Raw genomic sequence first — 23,351 nt, 5'->3', positions numbered from 1 at the left:
ACTAGCAATGTCTCCGATATTCGTCGTTTGACGATCATAAATCAGTTTCCTATAATTATCTTACATTGTAAATTTGAAACTCAAAATGACTTGTTGTTTAAATTGCTGACAAAGTACCTGACCCCTCTAACAAAAACATAAAATATTCTGCCATTCTTTACAGGTGGTCCACTACCTCGGTGTTAGCTTACCATCGGTAAGACACTTGTAGGTATACAGCCTCGTTAGCACGGGCACAGGGATGTGTTCAGCTTTGTTCATGTTTCCTTCTGACCAAACTGGCAGCTGGATTTTTATTACCTATTTTTTCTGCAATGAATGATGAAAGTTTCTGGTTTTCATTTCCTGTTGGAAATTTTTTTTTCTTGGCGAAAAATCCGCAATCTGCGAGATGATCTCGAAAGGTCGAGAAGGACGGTAAACAATCGCCAGAAGTTTCCCCTCAAATGTCAGTAGAGCAGATGGTGTAGGCAGGCCATCACAAAGTTGGATTACTTTTAATGACAGATTACAGTTTTTATTTTTTCAGAAAAAATAACTCAATGGCTTTTGTTTTTTGTTTTTTTTTGTAATGTTTACGCAACGCTTTAACTACTTACAGAAATAGTTTAGAAAATATTTTTGACTGAGAAGTTTTCTGCTAAGCCAGTATTCTGATGTTTTTCCAGAAACAATTTGTCCTCTGTTGTGAGATGGCTGTGGGGGTCAAAAGGTCATGGGCTTCAATCTTGTCTCACAGAGGAAATATTTTTGTCTTATTTCTCAGGCAAGTGATAAACACAGAGATACTAACGGCACTTTACGGTGGTTGTGCAAGACAGAATGACAGATATGCACAGTGGGAGCAAGGGGAGGAAAGGGGATTGTTCTGTATCCCCCATCTCTGTAGAAATCCTCCCAGCGTGTGCGCGCGCAGCTCGTGCCCACCTCACACCTCACAGCTGTGGACAGGGAGGAGGGAGCTCAGCATCAGGCTGTTAATCATCCCTGCATGGCGACCCTTGATGGTCCTGTCTGCCTGCTATGTATGCTAATGTCTGGCTCCAGTCAATCAAAAGCCGGCTGCTGCTAACTGTGCAGACTTCCGGCCAGACCCTTGCATACCGAAATCATGAATTTTGTATGGATGAGGATGTGGAGAAAATCCTGTAAGTGTTGTGTCCAGAAACAAAATCAGGGTTATGGACAAAATAGGCTTTCTTTTGCTTACCGGGGAGACCTTAAAGTCAGTCCCTGCTGGCGTATCATTGCACTTCTCTAAGATGCTGCTGTGTCGGCCATAGACAATGATCGGAGATGGATAGAGTGTGAGTTATCGAATTTGTTGGAAAAAACGGATTGGTTGTCACATTCTGGGTTCAGATCCCGTCTCTGGACAATATCTGGATGCGATACCTGTTTAAAGGTCCCGCCGTCAGAGATTTTATTCGGGTACTCCCATTTCTTCCTCCTTCCACCTTCCCTCACTGAGAAATCCCATTCAGGTGGAAGCACTTTCCCGCCAGACCAACCAAACAAACTATTCTCGAACCAAATAAAAGCCAATCCAACGACTTTTCAAACGATAATCCCAGGAAAAGTCCTGTGGGTAATGTCCCCTGTAACGGACAACGGTCGTGGTCATCGTAACAACTTCACTCCCTTCACCCGCCTCCGTGTGATGACAACATCACCAGCGGCACTGCCCCTGAGTTTTTCTTTTCCAGATTACGATAAGCCGAGCTTCGAATTTATCACGAGTCCAGTGGGTAATATCCTGCACGGGAAGTGGAAGCCCAGGGGGAGGCGATTACTGGCAATAATGCAAATAGAATAGGTGGCCTGCACGTGCAGACATCAGTTGTCGTCCTTGGACTGATGTGTTAGATGGCGTTGAGAGAAGGAATGGCGTCCGAGTCCCGTTTATTTCCGCCATTCACCTGATTCCGATCGATCATCGTGTCAGAGAGCACTGTGGGATACGCAATAACTTTGCGAAGGAGCCTGCTGACTGCTGGTGTGCGTGTATTGCACCAACACTGGAATATCTTGACATCACTGGGTATCCTTGACAGCCATGTGCATTCAGCTTTTTGGTCCTGATAGTCAGGGTACTTACACCTCCGTTTATTTCTCTGGGATAAACTCTAAAAAGGAGATTTGGAAAATAAGGAACCGGCAATTGAAAGGGCTTCATTTTGATTTCACAAAGGCTTTTGACTGTTCGCATGACAACGTAAAGTCAGACATTACCTATGTTATTAATATGGAAGATGTGAAGATTCGAGAACAATCTCAACAATGAATTCGTTTCTGCAGCAAGATGAATGGACGTTGATATACGCCCGTAAAGATCGCTTCATGAGCATGGTCGTTCTTTAATGAAATGGAATCGTGAGGATGAAACAAGTCAGCAGCTTTCATTGTGCGACAGGTCCACTCCATGGCATTCTCCGGCAGAATACAGACTGAAAGTTAGAAGCGCCAGAAGGAGGGATCAGTACGCTGCTATCCCAGAAATACACTACAGCCTCGCGACTTTGTTAAATTCTCAAAATGTTCTCTTATGCAACAAAAATTTGTTCAGGGCAGGATTATTTTTTACTCATTTATGCACCCCTGTGCCTGCAGCCTCCTGTGGGCCGTGGTGTAGGACAGACGGAGCTTATCTCTCGTAGCCAACACCAGCAAAATCAATAGGATCCTGTCCTGGGGGATCTGTTCACTGTCAAGGGAGGACTGCCGGAGGGCGTCAGGTCAGTGAGATTACGTGCAACTGAACAGCGCTCACGTAGGGCCTGCTTACCACGTGACCAGTAGGCAGGCAGTCTGCCTGACATGTAACTGCTAGCGATGGTGCGTGACTATTAGTGAATGATACAGCTCGCTATTACGTGACGATTACGTGACGATTACGGGGCTATTACGTGACGATTACGTGACGATTACGGGACTATTACGTGACTCTTAGTTCCTCATCCCATTTGTGTATGCAGTCTTTGAACCACATCTGTGTTTACTACAACAATAAAACACTGTCGTCAAAACATCGTTAATAAAAGTACTTTCAAATTCAGTATCAAACGCCTAGCCTCGTTTCGGCATTAAACAGCAATTCTAATCACCTTCTCCATTCAGAGAATGAGTTATTAAATTTGAGTATACATTAATGCCCTGTCTGTTGTTATCAGCTTTCTACATTTTAGCCTAGAGGTTGTAAGAGTGCAAAAATGACGAGAGAGAGAGAAGAGAGAAGACAAATATATCCCCATGTCTAAACTATTCTGAAAATCGATTGACGTAGTCAGGCAGCAAACGATACGATAATTGATGTCCATAGAAAAGCATTTCCTGTGAAGGAACAACGCTTAACAAAAAAAAGTTCTGAGATAAAAGATGGACGTTGTCCCAGTCGATTTTTTTTTTTTTTTTATGAATCAAGGAAACTACCATCATGGCGAGCTGTGCTATGAACCTTCGTACAATTTCATTCTTAGCTGATCTTCACAAACCCCAATACTTGCCAGTTGCCCGGCTGTGCATTTATATTCAATATTCAAAACCCGTCTTTCGAGAACATTCTGGTCTGTTGAAGAATCGCATCTCTTGGAGGGATCAAGGGATGCTTTCGTTCATGGTTGATGCCTTAAATAACAAGAAAAAAAATCCGACTCAGGTTTGGTGTCGGCTTGACTGGTGTGACCAGCTACCAGATGTCAGGACTGATGTCCTGTGAAGACCATAGCAACATCCCCGGATTACTTAGGTATTAGCCATACCATTAGGTATTCATGACTATGCTGTGGATGTGTGCAAGCTGTAAATGGAGGATGGTACAATGAATTTTACTTTCACACCGAATATAGATGGCAGCTGTGCCATGCTGAACTGTCTTTGTGTTCTGATTAAAGTGCAACCACGTGATCATCTATGCTAAATGATTCGCGTGTCAAGAGTTCTGAAGACTTGCAGCATTCAGAGATCATCTGTGATAATGACATCTGTGACAATCCTGCTAAGTCCACAATGTATCAATGGACCATCCTATGTCACTCCTATGCCAATGCTAAATATCATTAATTAAAGGAGCAATTAGGATTCCTGTGACAAGACATCAGCACCGTGTGTCTCTGGGATACAGAATGGTGGTAAGCAGGTTGTTGTACAGATAGCAACAAATGTTTAAGATATAACTATTGTACACACGTGACTAGTGTATTAAGTGTCGTTGCCAGACTGTTTATGGACATTTTTACAAAGAGGGCGAAGTCATGAGACCGGATTTTTGTTCTCTACCTGACAAGAGACAATGGCCTCTTGTCTCCAGTCTCGAGCATCTGGAAGAAACAAGTCAGGACTTGTTACAGTCTGGTCGACTTTTTCTTTCGGGAAAGTGTTTTTGAGAAAGCTATTCTTTAAATTTTCACTGACATTTCCAACATTCTGTCGCGACGATTTTTCGCAATTTATGTGCAAATAAGAAAGGACGACTGTTGAAATGAGGCTTTTAAAATGTCTGGGTTCCGCGACCAAATGGCTTGGTCCAGCTTTGGGCTGAGCCTACTTCTTGAACAGACACACCGGCAGATTATTTTACAGATAATGCCCGGTTCTTTATCGTTTCATATCTGTCCACGGGCCAGTAGGTGGGGGAGTCTCGCTGGCGCTAAAGAATGAGGACGGGGAGGGAGAGAAGTCCCAAGTGAACGGTTGTGCTAAACGCAGTGAACGCTGTTGACCAATCAATATTGAGTTTACAGCCACTGCACAATGCTTTGCCTTATTATGCTTATCGCTTCTGCTACATCAGTTGCCCGTGGCAGCCAGGTATTGATTCCCACCACTTGTCTCCCCCATCAACTTTCAGGGTGCTAGGGGGTGAGCATCGCTTGCCAATATTGTGGGCGTTTGGAAAAAGCTAGGATGGGATCAGCCCCACCTACCCCTAACCCACCTAACCCTACCCCACCTCCCACTACATACATCCCACAACAGAAATAAATTTAAATTCATTCTTCTATCTTTCTGAGAAACACAAACATATATGCGCATGCGCTCTCAAACATTTCAGTCCCCTTCCTCAGTTCCTCACTCCACTCTCCACCCATTTTTCTCTCACTTTTTTTCTAAATTCTTCATGCCAGGATTGACAATAACAGAAGAGCAGCCAAAATTAAAAGATTATTTATACACAATTCTGAAGCGACGACATTCCAATGCCTCTGGGAAACAGTCCAGGAAATGAGTGCAAAACATTTTCTATTTTACGGGTGCAAACGTCGACAAACATGTTTGCGAACAAGCCCGGGTGTGGGCACGAACGTAGGTAAATAAGTCGATGAGGTTGAAGGCGCCTTGCATCGCTGTGTCTGAGCACGTACAACCGGAAGTACACGTATATATATTATATAACAGGGCTTCTGCTTGCGCCAAAAATTGCGTACAGTACGCATTAAAAGTTCGGAGGACCCCTTCAATTTTCGTCAATGGGGTCCCATTCAAATTTGGGCGAAGAACAGGGACCCCTTAAAAATCTGAAGACGGGGTCCCTGGGACCCCAAAGAATTTAGCCTTAGCAGAAGCCCTGATATATATAAACATTTATGCAAGTACATATACAGATAAACTCTGTAAAATTATATGTGCATAAAAGCTTTCTGCACACTGGATATTTTCTAGCCTCTCCATCTGTACCTCAGTTTCCTCCTGCAGCAAACAAACTCTCAAACGAGGCCACAACATCTTGGCAGCCAATGGGTCATTGTCAAAAATACAAACTAAAAAAAACAACACCTGAATCTCCTATCTTTTGGGCGCTTCTTATCTCGTTTTCAGACGAGAAATTGTGTTTTAAAGAGCTTCAGCCTTACAGGGAAACAATGAAGTTACCAAACCAACTTGAAGACATTTGTTGTCCAAACAAAAACAGTTCAGTCGGACAACAAGGTTAGTCATGTGACAGCCATTTTAAAATAAAGATGGTTGTCCTGCTGTTTGTGATGGAGCATCTGGTTATTGGCTGGTTGATGGCCAGCCATTTCAGCTCATTTTCAATTTCGTTTTCATTAGTCAGTTGTTTACTTGTAGAAGTGAGCAAGCATAATGAGTCTAAGTCTTTGCTACTGTCGAGAGTGTGTGGATGGTTCCAGACCCTGGCAGCTTGTTTTGGCCGGCTGTGTCTGGTCCCATGGAGTTTCATCAAGCCGCCCTATCGTCGCCATCACAGCGCTTCTTTCATTACTTCATCATCGCGGTGATCATTAATCTGCTGGCACTCACCCTGCCCCCCGCTGCCGGCCGCACCACGCGCCATACATCATCGCGACAGTCGCCTCTCACCTCCAGTCGCCATATTGTTTAATCAAGACCGATAACCATTCCTCACACAGGAGTTGCCGTTCTTGGCTCGCCTGACTATTATGGGTGTGTGGAGAGGATAGACCGGGGATGTTGAGGATAATGGAAGTATGCGTTCGTGCGTGTGTGTGTGTGGGTGAGAAAGATAGGGAGGGAAAGAGGATGAGAGTATATCTCTCCCGGTACCACTTCTGTCGTCTGTTCAAAGGAGATAAGAACTTTGTGCCAGAGCTGATGTCCAGAGGTCCAGAAGAGAGAACTCACTTAAAGCCCCAAGCACGATGATGACAATATAATTCATCAAAACTTCAAAATATTGATGATTTCTGGATACGTTAAATATTTGGTTAAAAAAACTTGATTAGCATTTGACATGTGGACAGTAAATACTACATAGTGTCCAAGACAAAAATTTTCAATGAAATATTTAAGATATAGATGGCGCTGACTAGGATAGTTTATTGATAGTAAGTTGTTGGGTGGGTCACCCAGCTTCGACAAACAGCTACTATGACAACAAATGAACTGGAGGCACCTACCGTCGATCCAGTATGCGGCGCTGAGCCCCACCACCGCCAAGACGAACAGGATTACAGCTAGATTCCTCATACTGCTGATGACAACCTGCAAAACACAAACAAACAATAGTCAGGACACACTTTTACATGAATATCGCGCTTATGAGTTGATTTAGTGTGTGTGTGTGTGTGTGTGTGTTTGTGTGTGTGTTTGTGTGTGTGTTTGTGTGTGTGTTTGTGTGTGTGTTTGTGTGTGTGTTTGTGTGTTTGTGTGGGTGCGCGCGCGTGAATGCATTTTCATCATCACCAGATAATCACGAGTAAATAACACCGACAACAGACAGTAAATTACACCTGGAGACACAGGAGATGACATCTTGACATACAGTTAATGAGATACCTCTGTACAGTAAAGGAAACCACGTGACTAGAGTACAAGATGTCTGCTGGGGGCACGAGGCCGGGTGTTGGCCAGTCGGGTCGAATCTTAGTCACGCCAAGAAAGGTGAATGTCACAGAAAATATTCTATTAGCTCCCTCTCGTAAAAAGGGGTGAAAGATCCATAGGTAGACAAACAATAGAACGAACAGTTTCTTCAGCATCTCCATTGTTTGCCTCATTTATCTGCAATCGTCGATCTGCGAGTCTTTATCCACTCAGCCAGCCGCGCGGAACGACAAACAAAGTGTAAAGCGACACCGCCATCGGTGTCCAGCGCCTGGGTGGAGAGAAACTGATGATGAATGTACACCTAGCAGATCCATTAGAAAAACCAAATGTTTACACAATCAGCACGCGAGAATAATAAACAAGCTCAGTAAACGCTGAGTTCCGGTAGCCTGCGGCGGTCCACTGCCCCTAGGGGACGTCAGGGGACACCCGGCATCAGAGCGGGGATTGGGGCCTGGGGTGGGACAGGGGGACATGAAGCTGTGGTGGATAGATGTCTGTATGTATAAACATACAGTGTGGGATGTTTAGCTTATATATATATAGGTGAGTGATCACAAATATACTTTGTGTAAGATATGCACACAAGCCTATTATGGGATGTGATAGTCTAAAGTGAACAGGAGCCAGCTACTGTCCCAAATATTTGCAGCTATCAATCATCCAGTTAACCAAACAATCACAGCAGTCGTCGTCGTCGTCATTGTCGTCGTCGTCGTCGTCATCGTCACAACTACTACCAACCACTTGAGCATCCCACTCTCCAAAAGAATGACACTGACACAAAATGTTGCTGATTGTGACTGGCGGATTCTGTGATGGTGATGCTGACTTGTGTAACAGCTGTGGGACCGACAGGCGCTGCGCTGATTCCTGCATGCACTGCACGTGCTATCGCGCATGAGCAAATGCAAAATGGTGGAAATGTCCCTTGGCATCGCACGCGGAGCCTCTGTCGGCCGTTATCAGCAACGCAGTTTCCATATCAAATCATTTATTCACTCTTCTTTCTCTCTCTCTGTGCCTGGTGTGCGTGCTTCCCTGTCACTATGTGTTTATGTTTGCCTCTCCCTCTATCTCTCTTTCTCGACCTTAAATTGTCTGTCTTCCTTTCTCATTGTCTGTCTTTCTTCTTCCTCTTCCTTTTGTCCACCTCTTTCTTTCTCTCTCCCCTTTTATAGACCTGTCCTGTCTCTAAATTCGCACTAAGACAAAAGACTGAACACGTATTTAACTGCCCCTGGGCACCAGCAGCTGCGAGGAAGCAGACATCATGTGTAATCATGCGGGAATGTGCTGGAAGGCAGGACCGCCAGAGGAAGGACGTCCACATATTAGACGAGTGGAGGGTGAAGAAGGTGGTAAAGCCTGCACTCTACTCGTCCGTCCACTGCTGTTTGCTGGATGCCAACTTCTCCAGCTTTTTATTCGCTCTTCCACCTCTTGTAGGCTCGTGGGCTGGAGTGGTCTTGTGGCCAAGGGCTTTACGCTGCGTGGGAGGCTTTATTGGCTGTTCATTGGCAGTTCATTGGCTGTTTATTAGTCTGTCCCGGTATTGTGGGGGCAACATACAGCCGGGGGTTCCAGCACCGACTGAAGCAAAGTTCTTCAAGATTTCTTCGTTCAAAGTGCTCTTGCGAATAGTCACATCATTACAAGGGAATGTCAGCTGTCAAGTTGCCATAAATAGACCTTATGGTCCTAAAGGTATATTAAATATATTAAAACTTACAAAAAATTGTGTGAAATTTTCCATATCTTAATTGTTTGGAAGATGTTGTAATTCTCAGGTACACTGTCTCTGCCCAAGCACCAAATCTCATCTCACCTGCATACTTCGTATATGTGTAACCTATTAAATATTTTGGGTGAGGAAAATCAACAAAAACTTAAAAAGTGTTTTACACAATCACGTGACAGGAGAACTGAACACAGGTGTCATGTTTCACCTTTACCATAAAATTGCTTCTATGCTTGTTTTTGTTGATTAAAGTGTATAATGCCCTGCAAGGAATAGTGGACCTCGGCTAACCCTAAACATTAACTGACAACAGGTCTGTTCACGACAGAAAATGAGCAGGTGGTATCAATTGAGGGGCAGAAAAGAATACTTAATGACAATTCCAGCAGCAAACAACTCCTGACCTTTTGTATTTGCCTCCCAGAGATTGATTACAAATTATTCGGAAGTTGCCTGTCGCTAGCGGTCAGAATCCATTAAATATTTCAGAACAAATCACATAACAGAGTTAACTTTATACACGTGTGTTGATGGCCATAAACATGATCTTTATTTATAATTTGTACGACCCTTGTCTACTGATTGCATCAAACAGTCTTGACGATGATAGTAAACCAGAAAAAAAATTCGAATCAAAGATTTTAAACGCGCGCGTCCAACCGTCGAGCTGTCCACCCTCCATCAACAAAACAATTCTGTGAAATTTTTTCGCCTTTTTCCGCAAGACTGGCTCATCCTGGTGCAGGTGTAGGTGTGTGACAGAAGGTATCGACCTGTGACAAGGCTAGCAGTGCACCTACCCGCACTAATTAGCCTTATTTGCGCTCTGGGTGCAAGCTGCAAACGCTCGGGTGTAATTGGAGACAATTGAAAGGGAAGAGGCGCCATCTGTTGTCAGTGCCAACCTTGCAAGCTTTCACGGTGTCATGTCGAGCAAACATGGATTTCCACAAGGCTTTGGATGTGTCAAGTCAAATATAGTGATTGCCACGTGCAAGCTGCAGCTGCAATGTTTCTACAAGTCGGCTTCCTCGGGACAACTACATCCGAATAAAACTGGGAGGATTGCATTCTTCCAAATTATAGATATTTTATCTTTCCTTTTTCTCGCCGTCATGAAACATTTGTTTGTGACTTGGGGAACCAGCCAACCAGTTAATTAGCTTATCTCCCTCCCCCAGTTAAAATTCTAGTCAAATGTACATCCTCAGACAGTTCATCAGTCCATGTACCAGCCATCCCGTTGCAGGATGGCAAGAAAGAAAAAGTAACTGTGTCTGGCTGCTGTGGAAGATAAAACTCTCGTCCTCTCTTCTCTAGCAGATGTTTCAGTCGAGCTGATCGATGCCAGAGTCTGTCACCAACGCAGACGATCGGAAAAAATCTGCTCCCGAGAGTCGCAATCACCTGTGGGTGGGTTGCTGTCGGGAACTTAAATGGAATGTAAACACGAAATAAAACTGCTGGTATCTGGTGAAGAGGAGGATCGACTTGAATCTCGTCTGTTTACGTGTCTGTTCATGTGGAAACAGTTGAATGGTTTATAAAATGTTGTGTTAAATACAAGAAATTACACGGGACTCTATCGTCTCTTTCATCCTCTGATGACATCAACTCGACCCCAGAGTCAGATGATGACAGGACATGGTTGGACATTGCTCACAGCCATCTTGATTGTTGTCACTAATCTATATATATCACTAACCCAACTAACCACACACCACCAATCAGTTGAATTCAGATCCTAACAATGACCGACACGTCCTCTCCCTCGCTGTCCAAACTCATGGACCTTCCTTCCCCTGTAATAAAGACTACGCATGCGCAATAACGGGCACAGTTTTTATATTTTGAGCGAAGAAATCCCGCACCCGACAAAAAAAACCACCCGCGCTGAACGCATGCAATAACTAAGACTGATTAACATGTTTTTAGCAACATCACTCCCATGCGAGCGCTTAATATTCTGGACGCCGTGTTTTATGATAATACCCGGGGTCGCACGCGCACGCATTTCAAGGGGGAGAGCATGACAAGCATGTGAGCACGTCACCGGCAGGGGCGCTGCACGAGGTCCTGGTGACGTTTGCTGTGGCCTCGGTCTGATGCTCTTGTCGTGGACTACAGAGCCGGAAGGACCGGTAATGGGGCTGAGCTCGTCGTTAATGAAGGGAGGGGTTGATGGGATTTTCGGGGGGCTTAGGGGGGAGATGGCAGGGTGTCTCTGACTAACCGCTGTCTCGGTCCACGCACGAATACCAACGGTTATTCATGCAAGAGAATAATTTCCAGAAATTGGAAGATCAGCTTTTGGTTCTCTCGTCTAGACAACAGATGGCTCACTCTGATTCTCTCCATCATCGTCGTCGTTGTTGCTGCTGTCGCAAAAGGAACAAACGAGCGTACATGATAGAAATGTAGAAGGCATACAGTATAAAACTCACTCACACCCTCCCTCATTCACTCCTTCACACCCGTGAAGTGGACGCTTTCTCATTTCTGCATGCACTGAACGTCTCCTGGATTACAGAAGAGGGCAGGAGGATGCAAGCAACCCCCCATCCCATCACCCTCCACTACCTGACCCCCAGCACCAAGTCTTGACGATGGACGCCGTCGCCAGGAGACGAGGCCAGCACCAGGCGAGCCCTTCCCGAACCCCGATCTCCACCAACAACCCACGCAACGGAATTACGCCCACGTGTGGAAGACGGCACGCGCCGCAATCTGAATAAAAACCGACAGCCAACCTTCCCTTCATCCTGAAGTCACCTCAGACGCCATTAGGCCATCAATGGGCGCACAGGTTTATTTTTCTTTTTTTTCTTGAAATAATAAAACAACAGTTCTGCTGCAACTGTACGTGTATGACTGTAGTAGTTGTAGCTCAAGCACCATTACGACAGGTGACTGCCTCTTGTTGGTGTTGATCATACTACAACTGTATTCTCGCTCTAAAGTTGTATTCAACTCCCCCTGGAAACCCCCCGGGTAACCCTGTCGGTAGTACTATCAACACCAGAGAATACAGTTGTAGTATTATCAACAGGAGGTCACAGGATGTCAGGGTGTCAGTGTTGGGGGGATTGACGAGGGTCAACAGACTGAGCTGTGTTCCGACCTGTTTGTCCAAATATTTGCTAATCAGACTTTACGACACTTCGGTGGCTGCACGTGCCGGCAAGGTAAAGACCATCGGTTCAATACCCGCAGTGGCACGTTAAGCGCATTACTGGGAAAGTGCTTCTCACTATTACCCGACTATCTTTATCATAGCCATGTAGGCTGCAATACAGTTTGTGAACTTATGTTGGTCTATCTTTCTTTCTCTTTCATTCTATCACGATTCTTTTTTTTTTTTTTTCGTCCTTTTTCTCTCCACAAAAACACAGCTAACCCTGGCAGATTTACATTTAAAATAATATTTTCTTTATTTAAAATGAATAAAATCACACACGGAGCTTAAAACAGCTCTATTTCATCTTCACAGATTCAGCTTAATTTAATTCCCTGAAGGTTCGATGAACTCAGCCACAACTTTTCTCTAAACCAACAGATTTCCCCCGAACATTCCCCACACCTATTGGACTGGACGCAGGCAGGCGCAGGACTTCGCCGACTGTAATGCATTTTGCAAATTGATGCTCATTCTGTGAGGGTTTCAGGAGCGATTCTCACACCCAGCTACCCGTCCATTTTGGGCTGAGTCTGTGGATAATGCACCCCAAGCAAAGCCTCGCCATCGCCTCCTCGCGCATCGCCGCACATCTTCTTTGATGACTCCGTCAATAATTGATTCGATGCCGACAGTGGGGTCTTCATGATGGTGCTTAAAGTTGTGAGGTTTGCGGATGGCTAACTTTTCATCAGCGATTGCAAGATGTTTTGGAGAATGTTTTATGGGATTCAAAACACGCGTAAAAGGAAAGCTAATGTTGAAAAAAATCGCAATATCACTCAACGTGGACCTGCGCCATGAATGTTTTAGATATTGCTATGGTAACTGTGATTTTAAACGGAAAGTGATTAATTTAATGAGTTATGGCATCGGTAATGGCTTTTCGAAGTTCTCACACACTCAAATAAATTGTCGTTCGAACGCAACATCACACACACACACACACACACACACACAGATATATTAATATGTAGAAAGTGAGATTCAGGTTGATGGACGCACCGGTGCAATTATTTCAAAAATATGGAGTTGTGATGTTGGTTGTGGATGTTGTATGAATGATAAAGAAAGGAATGGAAATTTAAAAAATATGAATGGAAGCAACCGGAAGTCCAGGGATAGACATGTCAGGATGTATCACAATCACGGGGCTACTCTTACTGTTCTACTTGGAATGCGTTTGCAAACAAGAGGAGGAAGATGAAGAATAGCAATAATAATAGGAAACAGAAAAAAACAACAAAAAGAACAAAACATCAAAAAGGAGAAACAAAGAACAACAAGAATAAGAATTAAAGAATAGCATGAACATGAAAGATGAGAAGGAAAGAAAGAAAGAAAGAAAGAAAGAAAGAAAGAAAGAAAGAAAGAAAGAAAGAAAGAATTATAACAGAAAGTTTCGTGTTTTGATACACCTTTATCGAAGCAATGGAGTGTTAACTATGAGTGTCAACCTTGACTTTCCATTGTTATTCACATCTCCAGGCCGTGGGGAGAGAGACAGAGGGCGGCAGTAGCCACACTTGTCCAGTTGGCCCGGTGTGCCACTCTGATAACGTCTTTCAAAAACCGTTGGGAACTGACGCGCCCTCGCACACACATGCACGTGTGAGATGAAGCTGTGATGGCCATGTATTCACAGGTCGCCCAGATATTCAATCACAAGATATTAAAATCGACTTTTTTAAAGTTCAGCAACTCTCCATCGCCACCTGAAGCTTTGAAAGGAAAAACAAAGTCGCTGAAAGGAAGTGGAGAAGGAGGAGGATCCCCCACATAGCGTGAGATGCTGTTTCATCTCAGAAGCTTCTAGAAAGTGAGATTCCGTAATTAATGGAAATTGAATATTTGCGGCCTTTATGTAAAAAAACAAACAAACAACGACACAAACAAACAAGAGAAGTAGCATGGCTCCTGAGGGCAACATCATGTTTTCCATGTTTGTTTGCCATCGTTTTCATTAGCTACTTCCTGGCGCTGTTTCTTCCCTCCTTCTCCGCCAGTTGCAGTTCTTTATCTGTGAATTCATTTAATCTTGACACATGACTACCCCTTGGTCATGCACACTTGACAGATTGCGTGTATAAAAACGGCTTTTTGTGTAGATTCTGTAACAAATGGAGTTCTACACCAAAAAGGTTTCCTGTGGACAAAGAAAATGAGGCTGAGCATGCGATGTCGCCTTGCTGTTAGAAAATATCGCAGGGAATGTTCTCGAGATGTAACAACATAGCAACAAGTGGCATGACAACTGTCTTTTAGAAACTGGGTAGCAACAAATATAGCTTTTATTTATTTATATTTTTATTTATTTTTATTTATTTTACGCAGACACTCCCATTGCCTCGTTCTTGTGAATCATTCTGGATCCTTGCCAACGGTGTTCAAAAATAAACATTCCTTCAGATCATACATGCAACCATCGTCCTCATCCCCACCCCTACGATCATCAAAGCAACAACGACCACCCCATTACCGTCACGGGTATCAACAACATCCCTTCCACACAGCAGGAACGGCAACAACCCGATTCTACTGAGCTCCTCAGCATCTTTCAGACGACAGCCCACGACAGTTGCCGAGGTCGTAAAGCAGCCTCCTGTCGCCAGGAGCAGGTGTCCGGTAGCAACATCCTGTCAACCTTCAGTGAACGCTCACTTGCTGGGAATCAATGTCCTGGCATACAATGAACTGAGGAAAGAGTCGCAAGACAATGGAGTCAACACTGACAAGTAATTTTCTGCCCGACACTTGTTGCCTGGATACCATTTCCATCGGAATCCACCGGAAAAAAAGAAGCAGGGGGAGGTTACTCGATAAAAAGCACGAAAAAGGTTGCGTCCCTCGGGCCTGGTGGTGGGGAAGGATGGTTGTAGGGGTGTCGCCCCTTTTACTTCCCTTTCCATGTGTGAATATTCTTCTCATATAAACATTGTGGGTGGGTGAGTGTGTCATACCCGAGAAGACGATCATCAGAGTAATATCAAAAGATTGTAGATATGTGTGAGTTCATGCCCCAATATGACATCGATGGGGAGTGGAAGAAAAAAAAAATGAAGGAAGAGAAAAAGTGAAGGTAAAGATGAGAAAGGAGAAGGAGCAGAAAGGAGGCAGGAGATCCACTGATCTCTGTGGCAGATGAATGTCATGTGGAGATATTACAGTGCGAATATCTTTGTCACGAGAATTAACGAGTTTGGTGAGCGGACAGTCACTAAGTCAGTTCATGTACCAAGTTATGAACCACGTGACCCGCTACTTGCCGACCCAGGTGAACCTTTTAGCAGGTGACTGGACAACTAGTAAACTGTCACTGAGCGTTCTCACAACAATAAACAACAATAAACACGTCACAGGGAGCGTGCAGAGCGCGGGAGAGTCAACCTTGATTACAGATGCACGTGCTGGAAGGTGAGTCCAGGACTGTACAGGCGCCTCCCATTAACCTTTAATTATTTGCAGGAAAGGTCCTGATAAACGGGTGGGCTTGTGTTTCTCCACCCAAGGTCGCAATCCTTAGGGTGACAGGTTAATAAAGAATCTTGAACACTGTTTCTCACTTCCCCGCCTTCTTCTGGCCCACAAAGGTGGCGAACTCCTACTGTCCGAGACTACATACTGTTGGAACAAGGCCGACAAAATCAAGGGTCGCTGGCAGACGAGGTGAGACAAGATGTCTGACACAAGTCCAGACCATCTGGATGACACCCTCGTCCTCTCATTGTCTTCTGGCCTTTACACTGGACTCAGAACTGATGTTGGATGGTTTGAGAGACCTTTGACTACATGCCTTTCTCTCTCTCACTTCAGGTAAGTCAGGGTTAATAACTAGTAATCATAACCGGCACTGACGGTAGGTGAGGTGGAGGTAGAAGATGATGGTTGAGGACGCGGTCAATGACAAGCAAGGCGTGGCCATCTTCCTCGAGTCTTTCTGCTATTCCTCCGCCCCAAAACCGTTTAGCAGGAACCGTTTGTAGAGCATAATTTGCGCGCATTATTATCCATTCCACTATTATCTATTATTGGAGTTCAAGCAAGTTCTGCAGGCACCTCAATGGTGGGACAACTATAGACTTCCAGATCGATACGAATCGGTCTGTTCTTAAGCGCCGTAAGCGGAGCGGTGTTTGAACGGCAGACACTACAGATGAGATGCAGAGTGTGGTGAGGAGGATTTGCACACCGGCCCGTGGCTAGGACACAAAAGGACAAAGCCGCCTACGTGGAGAGACAGACTAGGAAGCAGTCAGCGACGACCACTTATCTGCAGGCGGGTCGGCCTCCATCTTTTCTCGACAAGGGTCGTTAAGCAATCTCATGCCATTTAACTGGTAGGTGGGTGAGGTTGTCTCCGTGTATGAATTTCCTCCACAAAATGCCATGTGTAAGGCCTCTCGTTCGTTTAAAAGTCATTTCCATCCTGCAAACCTTTGTCTGCTGCTCAGCAGTGTTGGCATTTGATGTTGGCAGGGGCGACAACAAGCATCGGTTAATTAAGACAAATTACTTTATAGATGACAAAGTCGAAATAATGATAGAAACGATTTTGATGTCAAGGGATGTCGTCCCTTAAAAAAATGGCTGATGTCACTGATGGAACAAAATGGAGAGAATAGAGGAAGGTCAAGGATGGTTCTCGAAATAGTCTAACCAAAACAGGGCAACGACCTCTGACCCAAGCTACTGTACGTGTAGGCGTTGTCGAGTCTGGAGCAGGTGGCAAGGGCCACACCAAGTCTACGTGTTCAGACCTCGGCCAGACCCTCATCACCAATGTCCAGCAGTCGGAGAAAGGCTGTGTAAGATTCTGTGAACACCATAAGACACTCAACCCGCTTCTTCCTCCTCCAGGTGGCGCGAGGGGAAAGATTTCGAAACAATGGCTGCCATCGTCTCTCCTTGTTCAATATTTATTACAAAACTGATAAACTAATATAATTTTAGTTATATCACCACATATTCCATTTCTTTAATATTAAAACTTTCCTTCTGTAATGGGCTGTGAAATTAAAATAGCAGAACAAAGGAAACACGAATCCGAACGAAAATAAAGACCTACAGGTGATCTACAGCTACAGACACGGACAAATACAAGTACACTGAGTTCATTAATAAAGGAATTTCTCCTGTTGTATTTCTACTGCAATAACACGGAGTAAATATTCTATTGTTGGCTCATAATATTCACCTCAGGTGTGCTCGGGCGGAAAAAAAACTAATTAAGCATATTTTCTAAGGACACGAATTTAATGCAACACCGCAGTCTCCTACCTTGATTAAAATTAAACATACTTGATTGATTGATTGATTGATTTTTAAATTGCTCCCGGGTACCAAGGGACTACGTTTAGCTGTTCCGACAACCTCCAGGTTCCAAACCACAGCAGGAACTCTGTTTCACCGTGTCCCAATGTAGTTTTGCTGTTTGGTGTTCAAACAAGAGTAAAATGTCTAAAAACAAAAACTGAGTATACTGCGCATCAAAGTTTTCAAAAAAAGTATCCTTCAGGTTATTGACGAAATCATCTCTCTCCTCAAAAAAGTATCTTACAGGTTAAAATATTTACGAAATCATTTCGCACATTAAAAAAGTATCTTTCAGGTTAAAATATTCAAGAAGTCATTTTGAACATCTGCGTATGTGGGTGGTCATGACAGCCAGTGTGTTTTGAAGAATTTTATTTTAAAGAATGAGATATTTCGTAGAAATTTATGGACGGATGTTGTTCCTTAGTTAAATCGCCAGCCGGCCAGGGTTCCTCATCTTAAGGTTTCTTCTAGAAATGTGGACATGCACTCACAGATACACCAACACACACACACCAACACACACACACACCAGTTTGTCACCACCTCATACCCGTCTTATCAAGTACCCTTCATAACTGGAAATATTTGGCAGTAGGCAGAGAAGACATTTATTCCATCGTAACATTTTCCCACCAGCATGATATAACGAAGGATTTTTAAGCTGCTCATCCTCAGCAATAATCATTCTCGATCGTTTACTTGATGCATTACAGAGTTTTTGTTGCTGTCAATTAACTTGACCGGAATGCTAAATCGAGGAACTAATTGCAAAGGTCAGCGCAGTGCTGTTGAGTAATTAAGACAGGTCATGAGAGGCGCTGGCTGAACAACAACAACAACTACCATGACAGGAAGAGGAAGACTCAGCAGTCGAACACCACGGTACCTACAGGCAGAGGAATTACAGATCATTGGTCGACTCCCCAGTCGATATTTCACGTGATGTAAGGTTTCAATTTGAATTCCATTAATTGCCTAATTCAATTTCCATTTCAGTCATCATTATGCTGGGCGAGGACCGGGGCTGTAAAGTCAGAGAGAAGTCGTTTCCAAGACAGAGAATGGAGGACAGCGCACATTCAAAAGGAAAAATAGGCTGTGAGATTGAAAACCATTGAAACAGCAAGAGAGACATTCCTTAATGTGATCATCATTCTTCAGCTTGGCAGCCCGCTTTCTGGCAAAACATTTTAAATTCCCGAGAGGCTGCTCTGTATTCTAGCCTCGCATGCGGTCTGCACAGAGTAACACGAGTCGCTACAACCACCTGTTGCATGGTCCACCCCATCGCCGCCCTGCCAGTCGTGAAAGTTCTGATGGTTGGCGAACAGGCAAGGACTTTGAGGGAAGAGATGATGATGATGATGATGATGATGATGATGATGATGATGATGATGAGGATGATGATGATGAGGATGAGAATGAGGATGAGGAGGATCTCTGCCTCTTGCGGCCCAGCAGCGGCGCGCCCACCACCGGCACCAAGAAGCAGATCAATGGGCACCGACACCATCAGTTAACACCACGATCCATGCACCGGCACGACAACGCCAGTGTCTAACTTTTCTGCTCGATCATTCCAGCCACGCGAGGCCTGGCTTCGGCACCACTCTTGTGTGTATCAGGACAAGACTGGCCAACATGCACCACCCTGACAGTCGTACAGCAGCCAACACTTCAACCACACCCACCCTTACAACAATCAGTCCATTCTTCAAGATGCACCATTCAATAAATGAGTCTGTGAAGATATATATACAACAGAATAGTTGACTATATTGAGGTAGAGAAGATATAAAGAGAGAGAATCGGTGATTAGAGGTTTTGTTTGAATTATTTCGGCAATTGTTAAATATCACGTGAGAGGAGCGGTACAGAAGGTAAGAGAGGACAGACGAGCGTCAACGAGGTGTGAGGAAGGAGGACTGTACCTGAACTGTGCAGCGACTACTTCCAGAGGAAACAAAGTGACGGCAGCAGAGTGGAGGCCCGTGTCGTGGGAGTGGCGCAGTGTGTCTACAAGGAACGCTCCGTGAGTCTAGGAACGTGGCACGTGAGGCGCGCGGTATAAATATTGCCTAGTTAGGCAGGCCCGGCGCTGCGCACACACACACGCGCACACACGCGCACACGCAAGTCACACGCAAGTGGGGCGTGCACGCACATCGTGCGCCAAGAGGAGGCTCCAGTGGTGGACAGAGGCGAGGTTCCTCGGCGCTGGGTTTGTGTCGGAGACCAGCGGGGGTTGTAGTTGCGGTCAGCCCACAGTACCGGGCGGCGCCTATACCTCCTCCTCCCTCTCTCTCTCTCTCACCACCCTCCTCCACCCGACTCTAATCTCCCTCTCTCTCTCTTCCTCCCACGTGTCATCTACCCTCCTTCCTCTCCCCTTCTCTCCTTCTCGTGTACACTCGCCTTCTACATCGATTTTCTCTGCGATGTTTAATCTTGCAGCTGTTGTGGCGCTGTTATGGTTGATGTGTTGTTGGTGTACATCATCGTACATCGTCTACCACACACTGTGGAAGGACTAAATAACGAGAAGGACGAGAAGCTGGACCAGCCGGTGACCTGAGGGAGCAGTAGTTGCTGCTTCCAGTGATGGTGGTTCGGATGGAGGTGGGGTTGGGGAAGGGGAGGGTACGAGGGGGGACAGGGCGTGGTGGACAGACAGGAAACACGCATCAGGGTTCTCGCCACAGGACGGATCTCACAGACGGTTGGAATTCCGCTTCCAGGATGATTCCAAGAAGGTCGCTTGATTGCAGTTTTTAGCTGTTTTATTGTGTCCGTATATATATATTCCTTGAGTGAGATAAGAGTTTGGTTTTATTCTCACTCTTTTGAAGTAGAGAACCGATAAAGTTTTACAAATGAGTCGTGACAAGAAGTCTGTCCATCCATCAATGCGTGTGTCCATACATTTAAAGTGGTGCCTCATTCATACCTATATACATATACAATGGAACCTCGGTTAGCGAACGCCTCGGATAGCGAATATTTCGGTTAACGAACAAAAATTTCGTTAAAAGTTTGTCTCGGATAGCGAACAAAATTTCGGATAACGAACAGCCACGTGAACCACACGTGACCGACCAGCATGTCATCATTCGCGCTCGAGACACAGTTACGATCAGTCATTCCTTATCTATGCGCATCCTTCTTATATTTAGTGATTTTTGTGCTTTATTTTAATGAGATAATCCTCAATCATGGCTCCAAAGAAAAGTCTGAAGAAAAGTCTTTCCCTAACAGTGCAATAGGCAATAAGAGCCTAAACATGTTCAATGATAATGTGATGTCGTATTACCCAAGAGTGTTACAAAAAAGGCAGAAGGAACAGACACTGGACAAGTTTTTTCCTTCAACCTCAAAGCTACAGAAAAAGGAAGTTACCTCCCGTTTTTATAATGTCACGTGGTCATGGAAGGGGAATCCAAGCAGCAATTCCATCCCTTCCTCCCCACACCTCCATCTACCCACGCCGTCAAAACGACAAGTGTTCTTATGTTTAAATGCTTTTGTTAATGTTTTTATGTTTATTTAACTCCATTGTATTATAACTGTTATCACACACACACACACACACACACACACACACACACACACACACACACACGCACTACATAAACCATTGTGTGCACGTGCCACATACACTGCATTCCTGTATGTACGACAACTATGACTATACACGTGCAACACATATTCCATCTGTAAGAACTACAACTCAGCACTACCATGTATATGCCCTAATGTACTACTGTATATGGATTAATTACCATGTGTGTACTAATGTACTACAATATATTTATTAATTATTATGTATGGGTACTAATAGACTATTATATATATACACACTAGTGTACTGCTGTGTATATGTAGTACACATACTTCTATGCATGTGTATACACCTTGTGTTTTACGGTATATACTGCTGTACTACTGTATCAAGTTCATGTACTATTTTGTATATGCATGTATCTGGGATAGCTGGATTTTGAGCAAGAGTTCGGACAGCCAACAGCAAGAAAAATAAGAAAGTCATACAGATAGAACCCTGCTTACGAAGTCTATCTCAGTAAACTTTATGGGACCCTTGAATTTTCGGGAGAAGGAACAATCGAGAAGTGACCTCCTCTACATGATGATGATGATGAGGAGGAGGAGGAGGATACGTTTCGTGCACCCAGCAACACATTTTGACCGCCTGTTGCCTTCCAAGTGATGATAAGCATGGAGGGTTTCTTTGTGTGTGAGATGGCCGAGACCAGTAACATCTGTCGTTATGGAGCAGTTTACCTTCTGTCAAATTCTACTTGAGGGATTTTATTTTCGTTTGAAAAGGAGTCACAGAGCTTTCTTGCTGCATAGAAAACTGTGTGGCATTTAATGATGTTGATATAGAGGAGTGTGTGGAATTTAATGATTTCAGTATAGTTGTTGGCATTGCAGGTTCAGTTTATGTCTCTCTTGCACGTTGAGAAATACTTCATAGCCGGAGCGCTGTTTAATGTTTGAATGACTGTAGGGGTCTTTCATACAGATTTCACATTAAAGTATATCATAGCGATGCAAATAACATTAACAGTAAAAATATTCACAGACAGAAGAAAATAAAAACAGAGGCTGCTGGAGTCGGAAAGTCTTACCCGTAAAAAGACTTTAATTTTTAAGATGTAGAAAACATCCTTACGAAGATCTTCTGTAAATTCTTCAGTTATTTGTTTGTACGTTAACTTTGGAAAGATTTACATGCAAGTAAAAAACTAATGATGGAATAGTGTCTAATGATACCAGATAACGATACGTTCCAGATAAGACTTGCCGAATTCAAAGTAATTCACCCTTTCCATTCTCAAGATACACACCCACAAACATCAGCATGTACAGGTCAAGGCCACTCGTACAGACGTCAGAGTTGTACATAGCGAGTCATTAGGGGCTGGGAACCAATTAAATCTGTTTCCTTTATTTCTTATGGGAAAAACTGTTTCGGATAACGAACATTTCGGATAACGAACAACTTTCCAGAACGGATTATGTTCGTTAACCGAGGTTCCACTGTATATATATATTCGATGTCTTGCCACCTGCACCTTCACACTATCCCCATCACCCTAAAAGCCCCCAAAATCTCCTCCTGGCAGTAGATTGAGTTGAATAACTGCTTGTAGTAAACAACAACAATCGGACATTTGAAAGTTGCAGTTGATGAGGGACTCGCTAAATGACATCGTCAAGGGGAAGACAGAGGACAGGTCCAGACATTCTTGTTGTGTAAATGTAAGATGTTGTCTTGAGTTTTGAATGTTGTCTCGAGTGATATCTGAACTAATCCCAACAATATTTAGTCAGAGACACAAAGAAATTTCCATCGTTGCTTTGTCGAATGTTTTAGTCTCAGTGCAAGTCATCAGTTCTTGCTTCATTAGAGCTGGCAGCAGCACCAGCATTTTGGTTTGGAGCCCCGAGTCACACACCACCATCTTGACTGTCAAATGTCAGAAGACCAGGAAGTCTGGAGTTCATGTTTCATGATGGCTTTCATTACTCTCAAGCTTCATGTTTCAGTCCAAGAACTTATCCGGAATTGCAAATCACAGTCACACCATTTTCCATCAAAGATGGTGTATTTCATGCATAGTAAGTGAACTGCACTCACATCCTTGCCAGGTAGCTGCCTTCACCCCCGGCAGAAAATGTATTCTGGAGGGAGGACAAATAGACAATATGTCTAGACTGTACATCCATGTATATACACCAATCCGCCCACAGACAGGGGCTGGCGAAGAGAAAGGGAAGGTGTTGTGCAGA

General features: G+C 44.2%; 1 protein-coding gene across 1 annotated transcript in view; it reads right to left on the bottom strand.

Moving 5' to 3' along the window:
* The window catches only part of LOC112566798, a 49,925-nt gene extending 30,303 nt beyond the window's left edge, over positions 1–19,622 (bottom strand). Inside the window, exons 1-2 of the mRNA XM_025243161.1 lie at positions 19,469–19,622; positions 6,876–6,960 (exon numbers count right to left, since the gene is read on the bottom strand). Of these exons, the coding sequence (XP_025098946.1) occupies positions 6,876–6,945 (70 nt within the window). The 5' untranslated portion in view covers positions 6,946–6,960; positions 19,469–19,622. The remainder of the gene's footprint in view (positions 1–6,875; positions 6,961–19,468) is intronic.
* Positions 19,623–23,351: the final 3,729 nt, after the last annotated feature.

The sequence above is a fragment of the Pomacea canaliculata genome, linkage group LG6 (assembly GCF_003073045.1).
Source record: "Pomacea canaliculata isolate SZHN2017 linkage group LG6, ASM307304v1, whole genome shotgun sequence".
Lineage (NCBI taxonomy): Eukaryota > Metazoa > Mollusca > Gastropoda > Architaenioglossa > Ampullariidae > Pomacea > Pomacea canaliculata.
This window is presented reverse-complemented; position numbering and strand designations above follow the sequence as displayed.